The sequence below is a fragment of the Pelodiscus sinensis genome, unplaced genomic scaffold (genome assembly GCF_049634645.1).
Source record: "Pelodiscus sinensis isolate JC-2024 unplaced genomic scaffold, ASM4963464v1 ctg109, whole genome shotgun sequence".
Classification (NCBI taxonomy): Eukaryota; Metazoa; Chordata; order Testudines; family Trionychidae; genus Pelodiscus; species Pelodiscus sinensis.
The window spans coordinates 162671-186637 of NW_027465844.1; the positions used below are offsets into that span (position 1 = coordinate 162671).

Consider the following 23967-nt stretch of genomic DNA (forward strand, 5'->3'; position numbering starts at 1 on the left):
ACAGAACAAGGCAATTGTTGAGTGATCTCTCCCCTGTTGTCCAGTCCCAGCCCCAGGCAGTCAGAGATATAGGGACACCCATATCATGCATCTCTGATCATCTTATATGGCTCTATCATACCCCCCTGTAAGCATCTCTTTTCTAAGATGAATGGTCCCAGTCCTTTTAACTTCTCCTTGTATGACTTGTCCCATATCCCATATCATTTTTGTTGCTTTTCTCTGAACTTTTTCCAATTATAACCTAACTTTATTTAAGTTGGAGGACTACAATTGCTTGCAGTATTCAAGGTGTGGGTGTACCATGGATTTGAAACAGTGGCATGATGATATTTATCATATTATTATTCATCCCTTTTCCTAGTGGTTCCTAACATACCATTAGCATTTTTAACTGCAGCTGCGTGTTGAACAGATGTTTTTAGAGGACTATCCACAATGACTCTGAGATTTTTCTTGAGTGCTACAGCTAATTTAGACCCCATCAATTTGCATGTACAACAAGGATTATGTTTTCCAATGTGCCGTACCCAGGTACAGTAATGGAGTTCACAATAAGGAAGGCAAATAATGTCTAGTATAGCCGGAGAACTTTCATTCTTCATTCTTTTTTAATTAGCCTCAGGAAACTTTTGATCACTTTGGATCTCTGATTGGGCTATTAGCACCATATACCTGTGCTTCAATTACCTCATCGCGTCAGTGGGTGGTTGACTGTATCAACTGTCTGCTCAATATACAAGGTGAGGAGACCATGAGCAGGTGTAAGTAACCCTTCACTTTCTTTCATTGTTGTAATGACCATTTTTTCCATCTGTAATTCTTTCTGTCTTGTTAGCGACACTTACATAACAGAATGATTGGGGCCTTGTAAGTACATTGCTGGAAGAGAACTGCACAAATAATAAATAATCTGCAAATATTAGAGGGTGGACAAAATATAGCACACAGGCCAGATCTGCTCTTCTCCCCAGAATTTCTGTCTGGAGCGCTCAGCTGATTAGCAAGCATGCCAGCAGCATGTGTTCAGCTGCCCCTCTCCGACCTTGCTCCATCCTATCTGCTGCTAGTGGTGTGTGGAGGGGAGGTGAGCAGGGAGACGTGCAGAAGTCAGGGTGACCCCTTTGCCCCTGTCATCATCTCTGCAGAGCAGAGTTTGGGGAGAGGAACACATACAATAGTGCTGCTCCAGTCTGAAGTATGGTGAGTAATGGAGTGCCTATCTAAAGAGGCAGTGCACTGTTGCTAAGATTTCTCTGGCAGCCAGCATGTCCCTCTCTCTCTCTCTCTCTCTCTCACACACACACACACACACACACACACACATTGTCTCACACACACTCTCTCCCCCGCCATATGCCCATATGCCCCCCCTCTGCAGAGTGGGGTGGGGAGAGGGAGATGACAGAGCAGGACAGCTTTCCCTTAAAGAGACAGTTCATGATTTAGAAGTGAGCGAAGAGCCTGGGTTTCCTACCTAAGCTGTTGGTCAGCCCCATCTCTTTTACAATGAGAGTTCAGTGGAGGGATTCTCCTCCAAATCAGAACCTCAGATCAATCTACATGAGTTGTGCTTGACTATGAGATTAGATTTAAATACTGAGAGCAGAGTGGCTACTGAAACCAGATATACAGAGAAAGATGCTCCACACAGAATACAGTGCCTGTTTAATCCTGTATGAATCACAATGAATCACATGCCATTACCGTTAACTTTCAGACATAGGGGCTACGTCTAAACTACATCCCTTTTTCGGAGGGATAAGGGATTTTTCGGAAAAGGCTTAATTTTCCGCAAGATCAGCATCTAGACTGGCGCTTTTCTCCAGCAAAACTCCGTGCCGAAAAAAGCTGCAGCCATTTTTATGCTAATGAAGCAGGGGAGATTTAAATCCCCGCTTCATTAGCAATTGCGATACGTCTAATTTACATCCCTTTTCCGAAAAAGGGATGTAGTCTAGACATAGCCTGATGGTAAAATTCTGACTCCATTAAAGTCAACAAGAATTTCATCATTGGCTTTAGTGGGGCCAAAATTTCACACAGAGCTGGTAATAACATACCCCATAGATCCTCCTGTATGATTATCTATGGATCAGAGGTTCAGTTTTATTAAATATTGCCATACTTTTTCTCCTTTTCTCTATCCTAGGTCAGTGCACAAACCTGGGGTCAGCAGAGGAGGAGCTGAGATGTCTCCGTGAGGCACTAACAACTCCAGACCCTGAGGCTCTGTTTCAAGCATCTTGTGAAATGGCTAAGGTAACAGACACTAGGTGACTGTCCTAGTGGCTGTGCACCATTCATTTTCCCTTGTCCAGAGGACTGGAAAAGGGCAAATATAGTGCCCATCTATAAAAAGGGAAATAAGAACAACCCAGGAAACTACAGACCAGTTAGTTTAACTTCTGTGCCTGGGAATATAATGGAGCAAGTAATTAAGGAAATCGTCTGTAAACACTTGGAAAGTGGCAAGGTGATAGGGAACAGCCAGCCTGGATTTGTAAAGAACAAATCATGTCAAACCAATCTGATAGTTTTCTTTGATAGGATAACGAGTCTTGTGGATAAGGGAGAAGTGGTGAATGTAGTATACTTAGACTTTAGTAAGGCATTTGATACAGTCTCGCATGATATTCTTATCAATAAATTAGGCAAATACAACTTGGATGGGGTTACTATAAGCTGCGTGCATAACTGGCTGGATAACCATACTCAGAGAGTAGTTATTAATGGTTCACAATCCTGCTGGAAAGGCATAACAAGTGGGGTTCCACAGGGGTCTGTTCTGGGACCGGCTTTGTTCAATATCTTCATCAACGATTTAGATATTGGTATAGAAAGTACGCTTATTAAGTTTGCAGATGATACCAAGCTGGGAGGGGTTGCGACTAATCTGCAGGATAGGGTCATAATTCAAAATGACATGGACAAATTGGAGAAATGGTCTGAGGTAAATAGGATGAAGTTTAAGACAAATGCCAAGTTCTCCACTTAGGAAGGAACAATCAGTTTCATACATACAAAATGGGAAGCGACTGTCTGGGAAGGAGTACGGCAGAAAGGGATCTAGGGGTTATAGTGGACCACAAATTGAATATGAGTCAGCAGTGTGATGCCCTTGCAAAGAAAGCAAACATGATTCTGGGATGCATTAACAGGGGTGTTGTGAGCAAGACATGAGAAGTCATTCTTCCGCTCTACTCTGCGCTGGTTAGGCCTCAATTGGAGTATTGTGTTCAGTTCTGAGCACCGCATTTCAAGAAAGATGTGGAGAAATTGGAGAGGGTCCAGAGAAGAGCAACGAGAATGATGAAAGGTCTAGAGAACATGACCTATGAGGGAAGGCTGAAGGAATTAGGTTTGTTTAGTTTAGAAAAGAGAAGATCGAGGGGGAACATGATAGCAGTTTTCAGATATCTAAAAGGGTGCCATAAGGAGGAGGGAGAAAACTTGTTCATCTTGGCCTATGGGGATAGAACAAGAAGCAATGGGCTTAAACTGCAGCAAGGGAGATTTAGATTGGACATTAGGAAAAAGTTCCTAATTGTCAGGGTAGTCAAACACTGGAATAAATTGCCCAGGGAGGTTGTGGAATCTCCATCTGTGGAGATATTTAAGAGTAGGTTAGATAAATGTGTATCAGGGATGGTCTAGACAGTATTTGGTCCTGCCATGAGGGCAGGGGACTGGACTCGATGACCTCTCAAGGTCCCTTCCAGTCCTAGTATTCTATGATTCTATGATTGTTTTATGCTTTCGTGATGTCTTTCCACACTTGGAGCGAGCTATGGGAGTGAGGCATTCATGGGTAATTAGTAACATGCTTTTCATAGGTATATGCTATGAATGCCATGTAAAAAACAGATTCCAGACAGTTGCATGAACATACCCATGCATGTGCATGCGCACATCCATCCATCCATCCATCCATCCTGGGGGAAAATATGTGAGCAGGATATCAAGCTAAGAAACCAGTCTTGGCACCTTGTATGTTTACCTGAACCTATATTTGTGTGCATGCATCTCTTTGCATATTTTTATATTTTGTGAAAAGATGTCATGTACATAATAGAATATAAACTGGAAATTTACATCCTGTTTGTCCCATACAATGTTGTGCTAACTGTACAACCTAAGATCTAACCTGATATTATTAGTGTAGAATAGAGATGTGGTAGCTAGAAAGATTACAGAGAAAATTTTAATTGCAACTGCCTTGCCAGATATGAGCCCAATTAGCAATTTGCTGATGAATACATTATTTTCCTATACAGCTCTTAGGCCTCCTTTCTTAAAAGTACTGGAGCCGACTATCATTGCAATCTTTCCTGTTTTTGATCTGTCCACAGGTGGTTAGTAAATACTTTCCCTCTGAACAAGCCACAGATTTTATTGAGGCCATACTGGATGGTATGCTGTCTGCTAGCCCCTCCTGTGCCACAGCAGCCGGTCTGTGGATGAAGATCATCCTGAAGGAGTGTGGAGGTGCCATGCTGGATGAGGTAAAATAGAAGCTGGAGAGATTTTTCTGGCTAACCTGCAGGCTTTCAGGTCTTTGCCATCATTTGCAGTGAACACAAGTCTTGCTGTTTCTCCCTCTGGGATTGGAAGGTAATTCCATCTGTGTTCCTATCCTGAGTCAGGCAACGGGGGAATCAACAGCAGAAGACAGAGATAATCTAATGGTACATCTGCACTAGCTCGTTAGTTCGAGCTAGGTAGGGTAATGAGGGCAAGCGGATTTGCAAATGAAGCCCGAGATTTAAATATCCCGGGCTTCATTTGCATGTTCCCTGGTGCCACCATTTTTAAATCCCCCTTAGTCCGAACTCCGTGCCCACGGCTACATGCGGCATGGACTAGGTAGTTCAAATTAAAGATCCTAATTCGAACTACAGTTACTCCTCATGGAATTAGGATCTTTAATTAGAACTACCTACTCCGTGCCACGTGTAGCTGCAGGCACGGAGTTCGGATGAAGGGGGATTTAAAAATGGCAGCACCCAGGAACATGCAAATGAAGCCTGGGATATTTAAATCCTGGGCTTCATTTGCAACTCTGCTTGCCCTCATTACTCTACCTAGCTCAAACTAACGAGCTAGTGTAGCCGTACCCCAAGGGAAAAGGAAGATGCTTGATTATTTGTCTATCTTGTTGTCACAGTTTCCAGCCATGAAAGGCTTGGAAAAATTAGACTCCGAGTAAAATGCAAAAAGAGAATATCCGGCCCCAAGAGACAAGCTAAGTGAACTACATCTTAGGGCCTCAGATAATGAGGGGTCTCTAAAAATACCCCAAAATTACTAGTTTTTACTTGCCTCTTTGCCTATGTACTGATAGACAGACAGACAGACAGACAGAAAGACAGACAGACAGACAGACAGATAGATAGATAGATAGATAGATAGATAGATAGATAGATAGATAGATAGATAGATAGATAGATAGATAACTTGATTATTTCTATTTTCATTGTCCTTTCTGTTAGAATAATACATGTTTTTTTGGAAATGCAATGAGGCCTCTTTAACTTGACATAGCTTAGGGCCTCAGCATGTCTTAACCCGGTGTTGCAGCCAGGTATGGGCAGAGATATGTATAATTTTTGTGGGTTAAATCTATGCAGCCATGTCTAAATACTTGTTTTTTGAAGGGAGGATTTTCTACAAGAACAGCAAATTGCTAAATGACTAAATAAGCGTTTTGGTTCTGCAGAATGAATGGAGAGAATGGAAAAGGGACATTTTTTCTGGTTTTATTCTGTCCAGGTGCCAGATATCCTGAGTATTATATACATTCATATGCCTACCATCAAGCAGGGTAGCTTGAGGCAGTTCCTGGTGGAGGCAGTGTCCATTCTAGGTCACCATCACCTAGAGGCAGTGATCTTCAGCCTCCTCATGAAACGTCTGCCGATGGACAGGTATATACTGCTCCATACAGTGTTCATTTTGGTAACCATGGATCCCACAGCTTCACTGGAAGATGTAAGGCTTCATTTAAGCCACAGACAGTTTGAGATAATTCCTAAAGGTTAATAGCTTGGGTCTTTCTGCAGAAAGGTCCAAGACCATGTCAAGGTGGGTGCAGGGAGAAATTAAGTGTCATTCTGTTTCCATTAATTAATAGTTGCTTTGGCATCCTAAAGACTTCCCTTTACTGGCATCACTGGAGTGGAGTTTGGCCTCTCCAGATCCCTGAACTAACATCACCCTGGAAATTGCCAGTGACTGTTCGTTTTCTGGTAGCATGAAAGCTTCAGATCCAAATTCCTGGCTGATTAGCAAGGATAGGGCACCAGGCTTTTGGTATCAGCAAGGGTATGGCTGCTGGAATGGAATTGTCATTCTTGGTACTTAAAGACAGGGCGGTAAGCATATCTATCATTTCATTCAAACATCCCTAGCTGAATTATCAGTCATCAGTGCAGGAATCTAAGAACATGAGAACGGCTGTAGTGGGTCAGACCAAATGTCCATCTAGCCCAGGATCCTGTCTTCAGACAGTGGCCAATGCCAGGTGCCCCATAGGGAGTGAACAGAACATGCCCATTCTGGCAAATAGAGGCCAGGGAATGCCATTTGTGAAGAGGTCATGGGCTAGACACAAATATTTGTTCTCATAGTTGTACATCCAGTTAGTAGGAAGATCATTTTTCTTTCTTCAACTTGTCTCCCAGGCCGTAGATCTTTGGGCATCACATGCTCATGATTCCATATCTACTGAGAAGTAGGAAAACAGGAACTGTGATTAGAGCTCTGTGTCCTTTCCTTCTGAAGTCTAGCATTAATGGTTATGGTGCAGTAAGACTAGGGTTGTGTCTATACAGCACCCTAAACTTGAAATAAGATGCACAATTTGCACTCTGCAAATTGCGTATCATATTTTGCATAGACTATTTTGAAATGTGGCGCTTCTACACAGCACCAAATGTCGAAATAATGTGCTATTTAAAGCTATCCCTTATCCCTCATGCAACAAAGTTTATTGGGATGGCAAAATAGTGTGCCCATTATTTTGAAAAATATTTCAAAATAACGGGCTGCTTGTGTAAATGTGGGGTAGCTATTTCGGGATACCTCCAGGATCCCCAAATAGTCATGCACTGTAGAAATGTAACCTGAAATGTAACTTAACTTAGTTCTGTAACTAGAAACTCAATATGTAAAACATGAGGACCATATAAGGAGGACAGCACTCTGAACTTGCTCATCATAGGCAGGGCTTGATAAATAATACAATCTACTCTCCCATGGTGTGTAGATTGTAACCTGGAAGAGCCGGGTTCGGGCGATCTGTGCATGCGCAGAACGATCTGCGCATGCACAGATCGCTGGACAGCACGGTTGGTGAGCCCTGATCATAGTCAAGGAGAAAATTTGTTCTTTACTTGAATATGATGCATATAGTCAGAGCCACAAAAGTCTCCAGGGGTCACATATAACTTATGTTAAATTGCAGTGACACCACTGAGCTGTGGAGATCTCTGGGGACAGATCCCTTGCTCGCCCCTCAAGTCCTGAAGGTCCTAATAGAAAGAATAAAGACTCCAACAAGCCAAGAAGGAAGCACGACCTCAGAGACAGAAACTGACCTGCATTTAGCAGCTGCTGAACCTCTCACAGTAAGTTAGACGACAGACATGTATTTCTCTGTCTTGTGACAAACATGCTGATGGAAAGCTAGATGAGTGGTATAATATTGTCATATGGGCACTTCTTTTCTGAAGTACTGTTTCCTGGATTCCAGCTGTGCTTTCTGTGGAACAACAGATGGAAGATTTAGAGTATGTGGCTGATTCACTTAATAATATCTGGCAATTAGAAAGTCTTTGAATCGGATTTCTTACAGTGCTTTGCAAATGTTTTGTGTAACTCATAACATGCCTTGATAGGTCGTACACATTTTTACAGATATGGGACGCTAAGGCACACATGGAGTGAATTGCTCTCGGTCATTCATCAAGTTAGTGACAGGAGTGGGAATTTAGTCCAGCAGGTATCAGAAGGGGAGAGAGTGTGATAGTGTTAGGAAGAGACCTCTTCTTTTACCATGCTCTCCTTTCAGGCAACATGTGCCATCTTTGAAGTGGTGTCAGCATTGCAGTTGAGCAAAACTGTGCAGGAGCTGTTCCCGGAGTTGTTCACTGTTCTTCTGCAGCAGATCAGCCAAACCCTAGGACAAAAGATGCCTTTGCCCAGGATGAGCAGCCGAAGGAGGTTATTTAGAAAAGGACAACAACTATGTGAGGGCAACCCTTGCAGGTAATTAGAAGAAAGGGAGCAAAACAAAGAGAATCCCAGTACATTTGTGTGACACTCCCCAGGAGTTCTCAGGGTTATGAGGCACCTTACCATCACCTGCTTTTAATATGAGAAAGTCTTGTTTGTGCTTGCTATAGGTCAGTTCCCTGAAACCACCAACCTCTGGCAACACAAACACTACTATTTAGGCCTCCTCAGGCCTCAGTCTCTTTGTCCTCTCTTTCTGACTACAGCTTAGAGAATCTCTATCAACGGATTCTCCTCTAAGAGAAGTCTCCCTGCGATTTACGGGCATCTCCCCGCCAATCGGCTTTCCCCCATCTCTTAGTTTAAAAACTGCTCTACAGCCTTTTAAATGTTTAGTGCCAGTAGTCTGGTTCCACCCTGGTTTCCTTCCTGTATAGGCTCCCCCTCTCCCAAAAGTGTCCCCAGTTCTTGATAAATCCAAACCCCTCTTCCCTACACCATTGTCTCATCCACGCATTGAGACTCTGAAGCTTTGCCTGCCTACCTGGTCCTGCGCGTGGAACTGGAAGCATTTCCAAGAATGCCACCATAGAGGTCCTGGATTTCAGTCTCTTTCCTAGCAACCTAAATTTGGCCTCCAGGACATCTCTCCTACCCTTCCCTATGTCATTGAGACCTACATGTACCACGACCACCGGCTCCTCCCCAGCACTACACATAAGTCTATCTAGATGCCTCTAGCATTTTGTCTCTTTTGCTCTCTGTTTCCCTCAAACACTCCTGTGGGTGTCCCTTTAGGCAGATTCCTTATTAATGGGATAATAGGTTTGTTGATTCTATAGCCCCACTCTAGCCAGGCAATCAGGTACATTTCTATCCAATTAGGCTTTCTCTGGGGAAGCTAATTAGTACTAGTAGTTACCAGAGTGCTGACCCCAAGTACAAGCTCTCAGCACCCTGTCACATCTCGCTGGACATAGGGCCCCAAAATAACCATTAGTGATCACTAATCTCTCTGTGTCCCAGCTTTTGGGGTCTGGTTGTGTATTTTTTCCATATTACTGTACTGTGCTAGTGCCCATACACCTTGCAGATAGGAGAAAGTGACTGCAAAATGTTGTCCATAGCAACACTAGTAATATGAGATGTATGAGATTGAAATACCTCCTGGAATTAAGTCCTTCCAAAAACAGTGGTCCCCAGGATACTGTCAATGGATGAACTGTCAATGAACAACAGACCTGACAAGTAACTGCTTAGGCTGTGCCTTTCTATTGGTTACTACAGTTCTGTGCCTCTTTTCCCCCAGGCTTTCTATTGAAGCATTAGAGGCTGTGCTTCTCAAGGCTATGAATGAGAAGCTGATAAGAACTCTCTGGAAGCAGAAAACTTGGATGCTTCTTGAAAATCCGCAGACTCACCACGAGGGGGTGTGTTTGCTGGTGAGGTAAGAGATCTAGGAGACAGCACTTCATCCTCAGGGATTGGCAACAAATAGAGTGACTGACAGGGAACTTTCAGGTATAGCTTTGTGCGGGGTGCCCTGGGTGAGAAACACAGAGCTTCCATGCGTAGGTTTTAGAGTTGTATGGTCATAGCAGCTAAGCTTTTGAAGTGCACAGTCTGCCCCATAAGTGGTTCCTTTTGTCTTCCAGGGTTCTGCAAAGATCTGGACTAATAACAGTGGAGATCATACAGAGCCTCCTTCCCTGGGTAAATTCCCCATCAGAAAACCAGCGAGTCACCAGCACAGCTTTCTTTGCTCAGGTATGAGCAGTTCCACCATTAGGCTGTTATCTGTTGTTTACCTTTCTCTGAGGAATTGTACAGTTCAGTTCACAGGAATTCATTTTAGATAGTAGAATGTGTCCTTTATAAGGAAATCTCATAAGGAACTTCATTACACCTTTCTTAATCATTTTCTCTTTGTTATTTTTGGGGCCTAAACTAGCCTAGCCTAGCTGCCTATTCTAGTTGCTGGCTAAGAGAGAGTGAGCAAGATATAGATAGGCTACGTCTACATTGGCAAGATTTTGCGCAAATAGGGTATGTCTACACTACAGCACTAATTCGAATTAACTTAATTCAAATTAGTTAATTTGAAATAAGCTAATTCAAATGAGTGCATTTAGACCTAAAAACTAATTCAAATTAGCATTTTGCTAATTTGAAATAGCATGTCCACATTGAGTGGACCCTGAACCGAAGTTAAGGCTGGCCAGAACCAGTGCCGTCAGGGCATCAGGTTAGGACTTAAGGTGTGGAGCTGCTTCCTCTGGCTAGCCGAGGGCTGTGCTTAAAAAGACCTGACCCCCACCCCGGACAGACAGTTCTCAGGATTCCCCGCTTGCATGTCTAACTCGATGGGGACATCAAAGCAGTCCTGTCTTGGAGTGCCCTGAATGCCCACACTCGGCACATTTCAGCACTCGACCATCAGCCCGGTTGCACTTGCCGCAGGCTGCCATCCGGGGGAGGTCAATCAGGGGGCTATCAGGATCCAGGAGGCCCTACAGGAAAGCTTCCACCCCGAGGAGCCCGCAGAGCCACCCCAGTCCTCCCCATCGGGGGCTCCTGCCCCATTCCTCCCTCACCTCCTTCCACTTACCCTTCCAGAGCCCCCTCTTCCTGATGTAAAAAATAAAGGACACGTGTTCAAAAAAAGAAACCATCTTTATTTAACAAAACTGGGGGCGGGGGGGATTAACCTCTGGGGGACTGGGAAAAGGAGGTGGGAGAGGGGAAGAAAGAGGGTGGGAGAGGGGAGGTGGAAACCTGGGAGGAGGGAGCTGGAAGGGGGAAGCCAGGGGAAGAAGGAGGAGGGGAAGTATAAAACTATGGTACGCCATATCTTCAAAACTGTGTACAGATGTGGTCTTCTCACCTCAAAAAAGATATGGCCTTGGAAAGGGTTCAGAAAAGGGCAAGTACAATGATTAGGGGTTTGGAACAGGTCCCATATGAAGAGAGGCTAAAGAGACTGGGACTTTTCAGCTTAGAAAAGAGGAGACTGAGGGGGGATATGATAGAGGTCTATAAAATCATGAGTGTTGTGGAGAGGGTGCATAAAGAAAAGTTCTTCATTAGTTCCCATAATATAAGGACTAGAGGACACCAAATGAAATGAATGGACATCAGGTTTAAAACTAATAAAAGAAAGTTCTTCTTCACACAAAGTTCTTCTTATAGTCAACCTGTGGAACTCCTTGCCACAGGAGGCTTTGAAGCCTAGAACTATAACAGAGTTTAAAGAGAAGTTAGATAAATTCATGGAGGTTGGGTCCGTGGAGTGCTATTAGCCAGGGGGTAGGAATGGTGTCCCTGGCCTCTGTTTGTGGAAGGCTGAAGATGGATGGCACGAGACAAATTGCTTGGTCATTGTCTTCGGTCCATCCCCTCCGGGGTACCTGGTGTTGGCCGCTGTTGGCAGACAGGCTACTGGACTAGATGGACCTTTGGTCTGACCCAGTACGGCCATTCTTATGTTCTTATGTACTAAGCGCAGGGCTCAGGGTCGGGGGTCTCACTGGAACAACTTGATTTTCATGCAAACCTGCTCCTGGGTTTGGATGTGGCCTTTGGTGGCCAGGCTGGCAGCTATCCTGCCCTAGACGGCTGCATTCCTGTGCCTAGTGCGGAGGTCGTGGACGCTGGAGGCCTCCCGCCCCAAACCTCGATAATGTCCACGATCTCTGCACTAGACCAGGCGGGCGCCTGCCTCTTGTGGCCCTGGGCAGGCTCCTAGGAGCCGCCAGCCTGGTCCTGGGAAGAGGCGGAGGGCTGGGTGGCAGCGGGTGGCTGGCTCATGCCATGCCAGGTGCAGGGTCTGCTGGCTGGGTGCTGGCAGGCTTGCCACTGGCACAGGCACTGTAGCCAGACCATGCCCCTTTAAGGGCTCTGGGGCTGGGAGAGGGGCAGAAAAGTTTCCCTGGTTTGGCCCAGAGTGGCCATCAGGGCAACCTGATTAGGGTTAGCCTCCAACTAGTTCGAATTAAGTGGCTACACAGCCCTTAATTTGAACTACTTAATTCGAACGAGGCGTTACTCCTCGTAGAATGAGGTTTACCTAGTTCGAATTAAGCGCTCTGCTAGTTCGATTTAAATTCGAACTAGCAGTTTGTGTGTATAGCCGCTATTAAAGTTAATTCGAACTAACGGCTGTTAGTTCGAATTAACTTTGTAGTGTAGACATACCCATACTTTTAACGCAAGAGTTTTTGCGTTAGAATATTTGCGCAAGAGAGCGTCTACACTGGCATGTGCTGTTGTGCTAAGAGGCGCTTTTCTGCAAAATCATCCGTGCCAGTGTAGACGCTCTCTTGCGCAAGAAAGCTCCGATGGCCATTTTAGCCATTGGGCTTTCTTGCACAAGAAATTAATGTGGCCTGTCTACACTGGCCTCTTGCGCAAGAACAGTTGCACAGGAGGGCTTTTTCCTGAGCGGGAGCATCATAGTTTTTGCGCAAGAAGCACTGATTTTAGACATTAGAATGTCAGTGTTCTTGTGCAAGAACTCCCCGCCAGTGTAGACTGGCAGCTGCTTTTGCGCAAAATCATGCCAATGTAGATGTAGCCATAGAATTTGAATTACTAGACCTTTTCTGACAATTCCTAGGGCTAATACTGACCAACAGCTCCTGATTTTGGCCTAGCTCAGCAAATCTTCTAAATGAATCTAGTGTCCTAATACTATAAAATAAGCAACATACAAATACATTAACATCTATCTTAGATTCTCATTAATGTAGAATAATAGATTCATAGAACATTAGAACTGGAAGGGATCTTGAGAGGTCTACGAGTCCAATCCCCAGCCATCACGGCAGGACCAAGCACAGTCTAGATCATCCCTGACAGGTGTTTGTCTAACCTGCTCTTAAATATTTCTAGTGATGCAAATTCCACAACCTCCTGAGGCAATTTATTGCAGGGTTTAACCACCCTGACAGGCAGGACGTTTTTCCTGCTGTCCAACCTAAGCTTCCCTTCATGTAATTTAAGCTCATTGCTTCTTATCCTATCCTTAGAGGCCAAGGAGAACAATTTTTCTCTATCTTCCTTAAAACATCCTTTTAGAAACTTGTATTATCTGAGTACTTCAAAATGATAATGTAGTATCTGAGTGCCTCAAAACTCTTTAAAAGTATGTATCCCTACAACACCCCTGTGAGGCAGGGAAACACTATTAGTCCCATTTTGCAAACAGGAAACTGATGCACAGAAGGCCTAAGTGACTTGCCCAACATCATCTAGGAAGTCTTTGAGGGTGCGGGAAATTGAACTGGAACCTCCTAAGTCCTAGGCTGCTAACTACTGGAGCATCCTCCCTCTCCACAGCCTTGCTATAACGTCTGTCATATTTCACATTTACGCTAAGTCGCTATTTTAGAGGCTCATCTGGTGGTTCTAGGAATCTGTTTGTGCCCCAAAATCTTTCTACACCCCACCTAGGAAAGGAGTCACAAACGTGGGTTTTCAAGGTCTGCCTAGAGAGGCCTCATGAAAGCTGCCAATCAGAGCCCAGCTGGCTCAGATATATGGAGCTACAGGGCTTTATTAGGTCAGTTCCTTTCAGGAAGTGGAGGGCCAAGAAAGGATGCTATTCTCTGGCCAAACCAATTCACAGGGGTTTATTTCAGGCAGCATTTTCTGAAGCTGAATTTGCAGAGAGAGAGTCCTTACGAGCCTTAAACATATAATTAGAGGGAGAAACTGAAAGTGGCCCCATAGGAAGAACCCAAGGAAAAAGTAGCAATAAACTGAAATGAAGCAATGACTCGCTGCTATTTCTAGGTTGGAACCAAGAGTAGTGGGCAGGCCCAGGTTCCCCAGTGGCATAAACCCGATGAAGGGGACAAGGCTTATGGAGAGGTTGAACAAAGAACAGAATATAAAGGGTCCAGAGTTGGGGCTGAAGACCCTAGTGAGGGCAACAGGACCTAAAAGGCATTTGTTTGGACTTTGGGACTTGGCCAGAGGGCTGAGCCATGGAAGACTCACTAAGATCGACTGGCAGGATGCACCTGGGAGAGAAAAGGACTGTGGTATCAAATACAGTCACTGAGAGGCTTTCAAGGGATGAGCAATCACCCATTATAGTGCCTAAAAGGAAAAATCCATGTTTTTAACACAGTACTCATTCATATAGAATAATAAATTACAGTGTATTACGTATCTCCTCAAATTATATTCGCTATCTTAATGAACATATTAGAGCTAATGGACATGTTGATTTTATTTCAGCTAATGACTGATCCCATACTCAGGGAGAAGAAGATCCTTAAATCTGTCGTACATAGCTTAGAAGAAAGGTCACGGGACAATAACAGCATTGTCCGTCAAATGGCTGTAAGAGGCCTAGGCAATTTAGTCTATGGGGCACCTGAGAAGGTAAGATAGAATACTGAATACAATGCAGCATAACTAGAGAAACTAAAGGAAACAATTGCTCAGGATTTACAGAGGCCATGCACAATGCACTAGGCCAACTTCTGCTCTCTCATACCCCTGTAACCTCTTTGCAGTCAATACACAGCAGGTTTGTTCCCTTGGTAAGCTGGGCATAAGGAAACAATATGTACTTAATATGATCATATGTAAATGTATACTCCTAGGAATGAAGAGTGTAGGCTTTATTTCCAAGATGAGAGATTCTATTCCAGGAAACAGAGACACTAAAAAACTCAAATCATGATAGATAATCAGCTGAACGTAAGCGCCCAGTACAAAGCTGTGACCAAAAGAGCTGAGGTGATCCTCGGAGGCATAGACAGAGGGATTCTGAATAAGAATAAAGAAGTTATTTTACCTCTGCTTATGGCACTGGTGTGAGAACTGCTAGAATACTATGTCAGGATCATGCCTGCAATTCAAGAAGGATGCTGATAAATTGGAGAAGAGTCACAAGAATTTTCAAAGGGCTAGAAAATGTGCCTTTAGATTCAATGGGGGGGGAGGGGGAATGAAGCTAAACTAATTCAGACTGCTAGTAAGGCATACATTTTAATGGTAATTTTAATCATTGGAACCATTTACCAAGGGTTGTGGTGGGGTCTCTATCAGTAGCAACTTTAAAAACAAGATGGGCTGTTTTTCTGAAAGAGGTGCTCTAGTCAAACAGACATTATTTTGGGAAGGTTCTGTGTTGTGAAGGAGGTCAGACTGAATGATCACAATGGTCCCTTTTGGCCTTCAAATCTAAGTAATTAGAAATCTAATAGGATTACATAGGTGTAATATGGCACAGAGTTTGGCTTATTGTAGCTAGTACCTGATGTAAAATATAGCTATAGGTCACTAGGGGGGCAGATGAAATTCCCACTGCTTCATAATTGCTAAAAAAACATATTAAAAATGTGGTTAGTGGAAAGTGTTTTTAATGTCATACGTCTGAACAGGTGAAAAAGTACAAGAAGTTTCTTCTGGAGGCACTGATCAGGACTTTAGAAGACACTTTCAGTTCTGAAGTCATTGTCGAAAGCCTAAAGGCACTGGCCAAAGTCCTAAAGGAGCTGAAAGGGAAGGACATAGGTTCATCCTTCAGAGACCTCACCACACAGATCCGGAAGTACTTCGATAATGTACGTGAACAGAAGCCTTCAACCCCAGTTCAGCTGACATTGATGAGGCTCCATTTACAATGCATGATGTGTCCTCACTGGGCATTGTTCATGTCAGAATGAAGTGATTTTAGGCCTTAGGGAAGAGATGTGTTTTATGGAGGAGCAGAGAATTAAGAAAATGAGGATGCCATCCCTGCTCCTTCAGTCTCACCCTTCTGTTCATCTTTATTTCCAATGAGAATGGCAAAGGAAGTATGAATACTAGATTAGGTAGCTGCATAACAAGGAAAATGGGCAGACAGGGTGTAATAGACTGTTTTGGGCCTGCTCCATACGATTTTTATGTCAGATGGTTGAAATTATTCCATTTTGCAGAGAAGTTTGAGATTTCAAATTTTGGTTTTGTTCCTATTTGGGGGACACTCCCCCCAGCCCAAATTTCAAAACTCTTTGTGAAACAGTCATACTATTCTCAACCCAGCTCTACTGGGAGCCTTGCCTGAGGGCAGTCTACTGGCAGACTATGCTGGAGACAGGGAACCTGGAAACACTGGGAATTAGAGGTGCCAGGGTGCACATTTCCTGGCTCCTTGTCAGCCTGCCAGACAGGCTGTTCTGAAGGTGAGGGCCAGGAAGCCCAAGATCCCAGTTAGCCTGCTAGATGGGTCACCAAGAAGCTGACCAAGTACCCCTACTTGGCTTCTGGAAGAATTTTGTCAAAATTGAACTGTCTTCAAAGTATTTTGATGAATCAACACATTTGGCCCAAACTTGATTAATTCCAGTTCTTTTAAACTTCTGTAGTTGGAATCACTCTACCCTAATGTAGAAGAGACAGCTGTGCTAGATACATGATGTGGTTATTTCTTCGTTACCAACCTGTGTGGCTTTCTTGGCTATAGGAGGACAACACTCTTCGTGCATTGGCCTTTGTCCTGTTTGGTATCCTGGCCGGCTCTGCAAAGAGAAAATGGAAGGACTATTTTGCCAAGCAGGTTAGACAGAGCTGGGTCACGCTTCTGCTGCACCTGCAAGATCCAAGCCCTGAGGTTTCAATGGTAAGAATGACAGTGACTTAATTACTAAGCAAAAAGAATCTTCCTCCTGATGCCAGGGGAGCTCTGCTATTCCTTCCCGCAGTGGAGACCTAAATTCTTCCCTCAGTTCATTGCCCTCCTTTTGAGTCAATCCCAGACAGGCTGGTCCTTAGCAGCCAGGGTTGTCTCACTGGAGTTCAGGATAGGTCATGGGTCTGATCCCAAGAGTTCATTCCTGCCTATCTCTGCACCCCACGTTCCTGCCTCCCCACAACAGAGGAAAGACCACAGCTATGCCTAGTGAAGCAGCTTTCATAGCTACATCTGTTCTGAAAAAACATTGCTGCTATCTCCAGTTTTCAGTATTATAAAATCATAGAACCATAGGTTTGGAGGAGACCTCAGGAGGTCACTGAGTCCAACCTCCTGCCCAAAACAGGACCAGCCTCAACTAAACAATCCCAGCCAGGGCTTTGTCAAGCTAGGATTTGAAAACTCTAGATTTAGAGGTTCCGTTGCCTCCCTAGGTAACCCATTCCAGTGCTTCACCACCTTCCTAGTAAAATAGTTTTTCCGAATATCCAACCTAGACTTCCCCCACTGTAACTTGAGACCATTGCTCCTCATTCAGTCATCTAGTACCACTGAGAACAGCCTCTCTCCATCCTCTTTGAAATCCCCCTTCAGATAGTTAAAGCCTTCTATCAAAGCTCCCCTCACTCTTCTCTTCTGAAGACTAAATAATCCCAAATCCCTCAGCCTCTCCTTGTAAATCATGTGTTCCAGCCTCCTAATCATTTTTCTTGCCCTCCATTGGACTTTCTCCAATGTATCAACATTTTTTAAGTAATGGGGTGCCCAGAATTGGATGCAATACTCCAGAAGTAGAATCCCTTTCCCCCTATTAAAGTCATGCTGGCATATTTTCTGTCTATTACTTCAGGGGAATCCCTTTTATTCTTGGGGTAGATGAGCAGTCAAGGACATGAGTTCCATTTGAATGAGCACAATACGTGTTATGGAACAATTCAATGGTGCAACCCTCTTTTTCAGGAGTGCAGAGCTACATTTCATCTCTGTGCCCCATTTTTGGGACTGAAGAGGCTCCAAACTATACTTAATGAGCATCTTAGTTGGAGAACCGAGCTGAACCCTGAGGAGCTCCAGATAGATATCTGCAGACACCTTGTGAGTGACCTACAGAATTATATGAGATTATTGACAGCATAGGCTTGTGGTGTAGAAGCAGGGGGAATGTGTGATGGGCAATGGAAGTATCTATGGGTATGTCTACGCTACAAAGTTAGTTTGAACTAACGGACGTTAGTTCGAACTAACTTTCATAGGCGCTACACTAGCGCTCCGTTAGTTTGAATTTAATTCGAACTAACGGAGCGCTTAGTTTGAACTAGGTAATCCTCATTCCACGAGGATTAAGCCTAGTTCAAATTTACTAGTTCGAATTAAGGGCTGTGTAGCCCCTTAATGCGAACTAGTGGGAGGCTAGCCCTCCCCAGGTTTCCCTGGTGGCCACTCCGGCCAACACCAGGGAAACTCTATGCCCCCCTCCCGGCCCCGGACCCCTTAAAGGGGCACGGGCTGGCTACGGTGCCCGTGCCAGGTGCAAGCCTGCCAGCACCCAGCCAGCAGACCCTGCACCTGGTGCGGATCGAGCCACCCACCCGATGCCCCCCAGCCCTCCCCCTCTTCCCGGGACCAGGCTGGCGGGTCCTGGGAGCTTGCCCGGGACCGCAAAAGGCGGGCTCCCTCCTGGGCTAGTGCGGAGATCGTGGACCTCGTCCATGATCTCCGCACTAGGCACAGGAAGGTGGCCGGCTAGGGCAGGAGAGCTGCCAGCCTGGCCACCCAGGAGCAGGAGTGCAGCCCCCCAATTGCCCCATCTCCCCAGATGGCAGGCTGCAGCAAGTGCAGCCGGTCTGATGGCCAAGTGCTGTGATGTGCCCAGTGTGGGTACTCCGGGCACTCCAAGCCAAGACTGCTTTGCAAGCAGGGCACCCCTGAGAACTGTCTGTCCGGGGTGGGGGTTGGGACCCTTTAAGCACAGCCCTCGGCTAGCCTGAGACAGCATCTCCACGCTCTAAGTCCTCCTCTGATGTCCTGCCGGCACTGCTTCCGGCCATCCTTAAGCCCGGTTCAGGGTCCACTTAATGTGGACATGCTAGTTCGAATTAGTAAAACGCTAATTCGAACTAGTTTTTTAGTCTAGATCCGTTAGTTTTAATTAGCTTAGTTCGAATTAAGTAATTCGAACTAAGTTAGTTCGAATTAACGTTGTAGTGTAGACGTACCCTATTAGAGTGGGATACAGGACTGAGGGTGAGAGGAATGTAAATCTGCCATAGATTCCCACTTTCCCCACTTCTACACAGCCTCCTGTCCTTTCTTTTATTTACTTGTTTAAATTAAAAAAAAAGTCTGAGTGAGTCCAATAACTGACAGCAGTGGCAAGAGGAACACAGACTGTTTACTTGTGGTTTGTAAAGGCATGTGTTGGCAGTCAAAGGGCATTTCTAGCCAGAGAGAGCTCATGTGTCCCTGATTTTCTCTAGGCCAAAGAGAAGGCTGAGCTACTGGAGAACTTTTACAAAACTACCATCACATACTTCTGCAGCAGCTGGGAAGAGATCCGGGCAGTTGCAGCCAAGTTAGCTGGTGAGAGAAAGTGTGCCGTGTCCCTTTTGGTATTCCCTTTGAGGTAGACAGAAAAAGTCCCTGTGTGCAGCACTGAGCTACTATTAATCTCTCCGTGCTGTGACTTCTCATGCATAAATGGAGATGTTAATGTTCTCCTACTTCTCCAGTGTGGTGTTAGGAGGAATTTGTAATTTGCAATAGAATGCTTTGAGATGGCGCAGTCATTTAGTAGCAGAGGCTGGCACACTGTCACGTAGGGTATGTTTATTCTCCGATCAAACTAGTGTGCTAAAAATAGAGTAGCTGTGGCAGGGGTAGCAGGAGGGGTTAACTATTCCAAGGATGATCCCATCCAAACCCAAAAGTCTGTTCTCAAGGGGTATGTCTACACTACCCCGCTAGTTCGAACTAGCGGGGTAATGTATGCATACCGCACTTGCTAATGAAGCCCGGGATTTGAATTTCCCGGGCTTCATTAGCATAAGCGGGGAGCCGCCATTTTTAAATCCCCGCTGCTTCGAACCCCGTGTAGCGCGGCTACACGGGGCTCGAACTAGGTAGTTCGGACTAGGGTCCTATTCCGAACTACCGGTACTCCTCGTGAAACGAGGTGTACCGGTAGTTCGGAATAGGCACCCTAGTCCGAACTACCTAGTTCGAGCCCCGTGTAGCCGCGCTACACGGGGTTCGAAGCAGCGGGGATTTAAAAATGGCGGCTCCCCGCTTATGCTAATGAAGCCCGGGAAATTCAAATCCCGGGCTTCATTAGCAAGTGCGGTATGCATACATTACCCTCCTAGTTCGAACTAGCGGGGTAGTGTAGACATACCCAAGGTGTCTAGCTCCTCCGACTGCTTCTGTCATCTGACCTGCACTCTATTTTTAGTAGTCAGAGTTAGTGTGGACTCAAACTATAGACCTAAGCTCAGTGTTGTTCACTGTTCCTTACTGGTGCTTCATCACTGGGAGGTAGGCAGGCCACCGCCACACAGTGCCTGCTGTTGCAGGTTCCTGATTGCCTTGCCCAGGAAGCACTAGATTCCTCCCCTTTGGCCCTGTGCCATCCGTTCCTTAGCACACCCATGCAAGCCAGGCAAGCATTGTGGCCTAATTAATTTATCCATGTGAGATCCTTGCTTAGTACGCACTTATTCCTGGCCCCAGCCCTTTGTTCACACCACTAGATTAATACACTATCCTAGTATATCTCCAATAACTGACAGCAGTGGCAAGAGGAACATAGATTGTTTAAAGCAAATGAGGTTTTATGTAAACATTCTTAATTTTTTTCTCTTATTCTCTTCAGTGTGGACGCTAAACTTTTCTAGTATTTTCTTGCCTACAGCTCACCTTAGACCCACAATAGAAGCCAAAGGGCCAATGTTATCACCTTGCACTTAACAAGAGAAGGTTTTTTATTGATGTTTATTTTACACTGCTTATTTAGGCATCATCCTGGAACATACGGACACCAAAAATATGAAATGGCTGGACATGGAACATCTGTTGACCTGTAAGTAACAAATACAGGTGAAATCCCATTCATTAGTGAGTTATAAAGAAATTTAGCTGACAAGCAAGCAGTAACTGATACCACAGGTGTGAAGTGCATCAGCCACACATCAAAGGACAGATTCAGCTTTAGTCTGCTCTGAAAGAGGTACGTCTACACTACAGCATTAATTCAAGTTAACTTAATTCGAAATTGTTAATTTGAATTAAGCTAATTCGAATTATGCATCTATACACAAAACCTATTTCAAAATAGCATTTTGTTATTTTGAAATAGCGCGTCCACACTGAGTGGACCCTGAACCGAAGTTCAGGCTGGCCGGAACCAGTGCTGGCAGGGCATCAGGTTAGGACATAGTGTGTGGGGCTGCTGCCTCAGGCTAACTGAGCTCCGTGCTTCACGGGACCCTACCCCCACCCCGAACAGACAGTTCTCAGGGTTCCCCGCTCGCTTGTCTACCCCGATGAGGGACAACAAAGCAGTCCTGTCTTGGAGTGCCCTGAGTGCCTGCACTCGGGACACCACAGCACTCGGCCACATGGAGCCAGAGCTGCCCCTGGGCACACCGGTGCGTCTCGTAGGGTTGTTGCCATCAGCCCAGCTGCACTTGCTGCAGGCTACCGTCCGGGGAGTCCATCGGGGGGCTGTCAGGATCCAGGAGGCCCTGCAGGAGAGTGTCCACCCCAAGGAGCCCTCAGAGCCACCCCGGTCCTCCCCACCGGGGGCTCGTGCCCCATTCCTCCCTCACGTCCATCTACTTACTCCTCCCTAGCCTCCCTTCCTGATGTCAAATAAAAGACATGTATGTTCAAAAATAGAAACTGGGTTTATTGAACAACAGGGTGAACCTCTGGGGAGACTGGGAAAAGGAGGTGGGAGAGAGGAATAGAGTGGGTGGGAGAGGGGAGGGTGAAACCTGGGAGGAGGAAGTTGGAAGGGAGAAGCAAAGGGAAGAAAGGAGAAGGGAAGATCAGGGCCCAAGGTTGGGGGTCTCACCGCACCAACTTGATTGTCATGCAAACCTGCTCCTGGGTTCGCGTGTGGCCTTTGGTGGCCAGGCTGGCAGCTATCCTGCCATTGACGGCCGTGTTCCTCTGTCTAGTGCGGAGATCATGGATGCTGGGGCATCCCTCCCAAACCTGAATAAGGTCCATGATCTCCACCCTGGACCAGGAAGGCACCCGCCTTCTCCAGCCCCTGTCAGGCTCCTGGGTGCTGGCAGACTGCTCCTGAGGAGCAGTGGAGGGTTGGCTGCCAGTGCCTTGCTGGCTCACGTTTTGTGGCTACTGGCTCAGGGGCCCCAGTGGCCACTGCTGGCTCTTGGCTGGTAGGCTTGGATCTGGCACGGGCCAGGGTCTATCCCTTTAATGGCTCTGGGGCCAGAGGGAGAGGAGAGCAAGTTTTTCTGGTTGTGCCCAGAGTGGCCACCAGGGCTCCCTGGGAAGGGCTGGAGGCCCCCTATTTTGAATTAATTGTCTACACAGCACTTAATTTGAAATAGCTATTTCAAATTTGGTGTTACTCCTCGTAGAATGAGGTTTACCAAATTTGAATTAAGCGCTCTGCTATTTCGAATTAATTTCGAAATAGCGGTTTGCATGTATAGATGCTATTAAAGTTAATTCAAAATAACAGCTGTTATTTTGAATTAACTTTGCGGTGTAGACGTACCTGGAGGAAACTGCAGCCAGTGTGATATAAGTCAGTGCATCTCCTGGCTATCCTGGCAATGCCTCTTCCCAACCTGTGTGATCCACTCTTTGGGCTCCATCGGCTCCCTGGAAGCCACTTTTTGATACCCAAAACTCCACACCATCAGATTTATTTCTGTCAGGAGATGTAAAATAACTTAAAAGCAGAAGCTATTGAGTCAATGGAGCACCTTCCAATTGGATGAGTTTCTGGTAGGGTCAGGGTCTCCCCTCTCCCCCCTCCTCCATCTCAGTTTGGAGCTTGGAAGGATCCCAATGGAGGAACCTAAAGCTTTGTTTGTACAGAGAGCTTCTGTAGCTTGGTACTCACTGGTACTAAATCTCCAGCTACTGCAGGCATAGGTGACTATATGAAAAGTGAGTCATATTCTCTGTAATTCCAGCTCTCCAGGTCCTACAGAATGACCCAAGTCCCATTGTCCAGCTGGTGGCAACTCAGGTCCTAAGAGACATCTGACCTGGATGAGTGCTCGGGGAATGAAGCACAGACAACTAGATCAAAGAGCTCCTGCTACCTTGAATGGGAACAAGAGAGGGATTGCTGGAGGACAATGTGCTCTGTCTGTGCCAGCTTGTTTCCAGCTTGCACCTCATATACTTCGGTGGGAAGCTAGACATTGGTGGTATGCGGCCAGCTCTGCTATGGGGTAGGAGAGTAGTATAAGGGCCCTACCATCAATCAAACATTAGCCCCGCCACCTGACCCTGGAAGTCCCCCCCCCCCGACTCCCCGGAAGTTCCTTCTCCCTTGTCACCGGCAGTCCCGCCCCTGGAGGGTAGTACATCCGGGTCGAGAGGGACAGGTGACCGGAAGCAAAAAAAGGATGTCATGTGACCCCCGTTAGGCCCGTCCCCTGTCACCGGAAGTCCCGCCCTTGGGGGTAATACATCCGGGGTCAAGAGGGGCAGGTGACCGGAAGTAAGGGGTGTCATGTGACCCCTCTAAGGACTTGCCCCGCCTCCCTCTACCAATCAGGAAGGGCTTTCCCCGTAGGACCGCCCCGCGAACCGCTTTGACCAACCGGGGGGAAGTTCCGGGACCGGATGACCCGCCCAGAAGTGGGTCGTGTGATCCCTCTAAGAACTCGCCCCGCCTCCCTCCACCAATCAGGAGGGGGTTTTTCCCTGTAGGACCGCCTCGTGAACTGCTTTGACCAATCAGGGGGCAGTTCCGGGACCGGATGACCCGCCCAGCAGTGGGTTGTGTGACCCCTCTAAGAACTCACCCTGCCTCCCTCTACCAATCAGGAGGG

General features: G+C 46.0%; 1 protein-coding gene and 1 long non-coding RNA gene across 2 annotated transcripts in view; both read left to right on the top strand.

Moving 5' to 3' along the window:
- LOC142823584 (maestro heat-like repeat-containing protein family member 2B) overlaps positions 1 to 18064 on the top strand; it is a 29479-nt gene extending 11415 nt beyond the window's left edge. The window contains exons 12-23 of the mRNA XM_075914860.1: positions 620 to 743; positions 2153 to 2262; positions 4353 to 4505; positions 5773 to 5927; positions 7466 to 7628; positions 8072 to 8268; positions 9545 to 9682; positions 9891 to 10002; positions 14479 to 14625; positions 15633 to 15815; positions 16700 to 16855; positions 17888 to 18064. Of these exons, the coding sequence (XP_075770975.1) occupies positions 620 to 743; positions 2153 to 2262; positions 4353 to 4505; positions 5773 to 5927; positions 7466 to 7628; positions 8072 to 8268; positions 9545 to 9682; positions 9891 to 10002; positions 14479 to 14625; positions 15633 to 15815; positions 16700 to 16855; positions 17888 to 18064 (1815 nt within the window). The remainder of the gene's footprint in view (positions 1 to 619; positions 744 to 2152; positions 2263 to 4352; positions 4506 to 5772; positions 5928 to 7465; positions 7629 to 8071; positions 8269 to 9544; positions 9683 to 9890; positions 10003 to 14478; positions 14626 to 15632; positions 15816 to 16699; positions 16856 to 17887) is intronic.
- Positions 18065 to 19375: 1311 nt separating this feature from the next.
- Positions 19376 to 23703, top strand: LOC142823588 (uncharacterized). The gene is made up of 3 exons (XR_012898755.1): positions 19376 to 19507; positions 20937 to 21002; positions 23098 to 23703. It is a non-coding gene; the product is annotated as an uncharacterized LOC142823588 (long non-coding RNA).
- Positions 23704 to 23967: the final 264 nt, after the last annotated feature.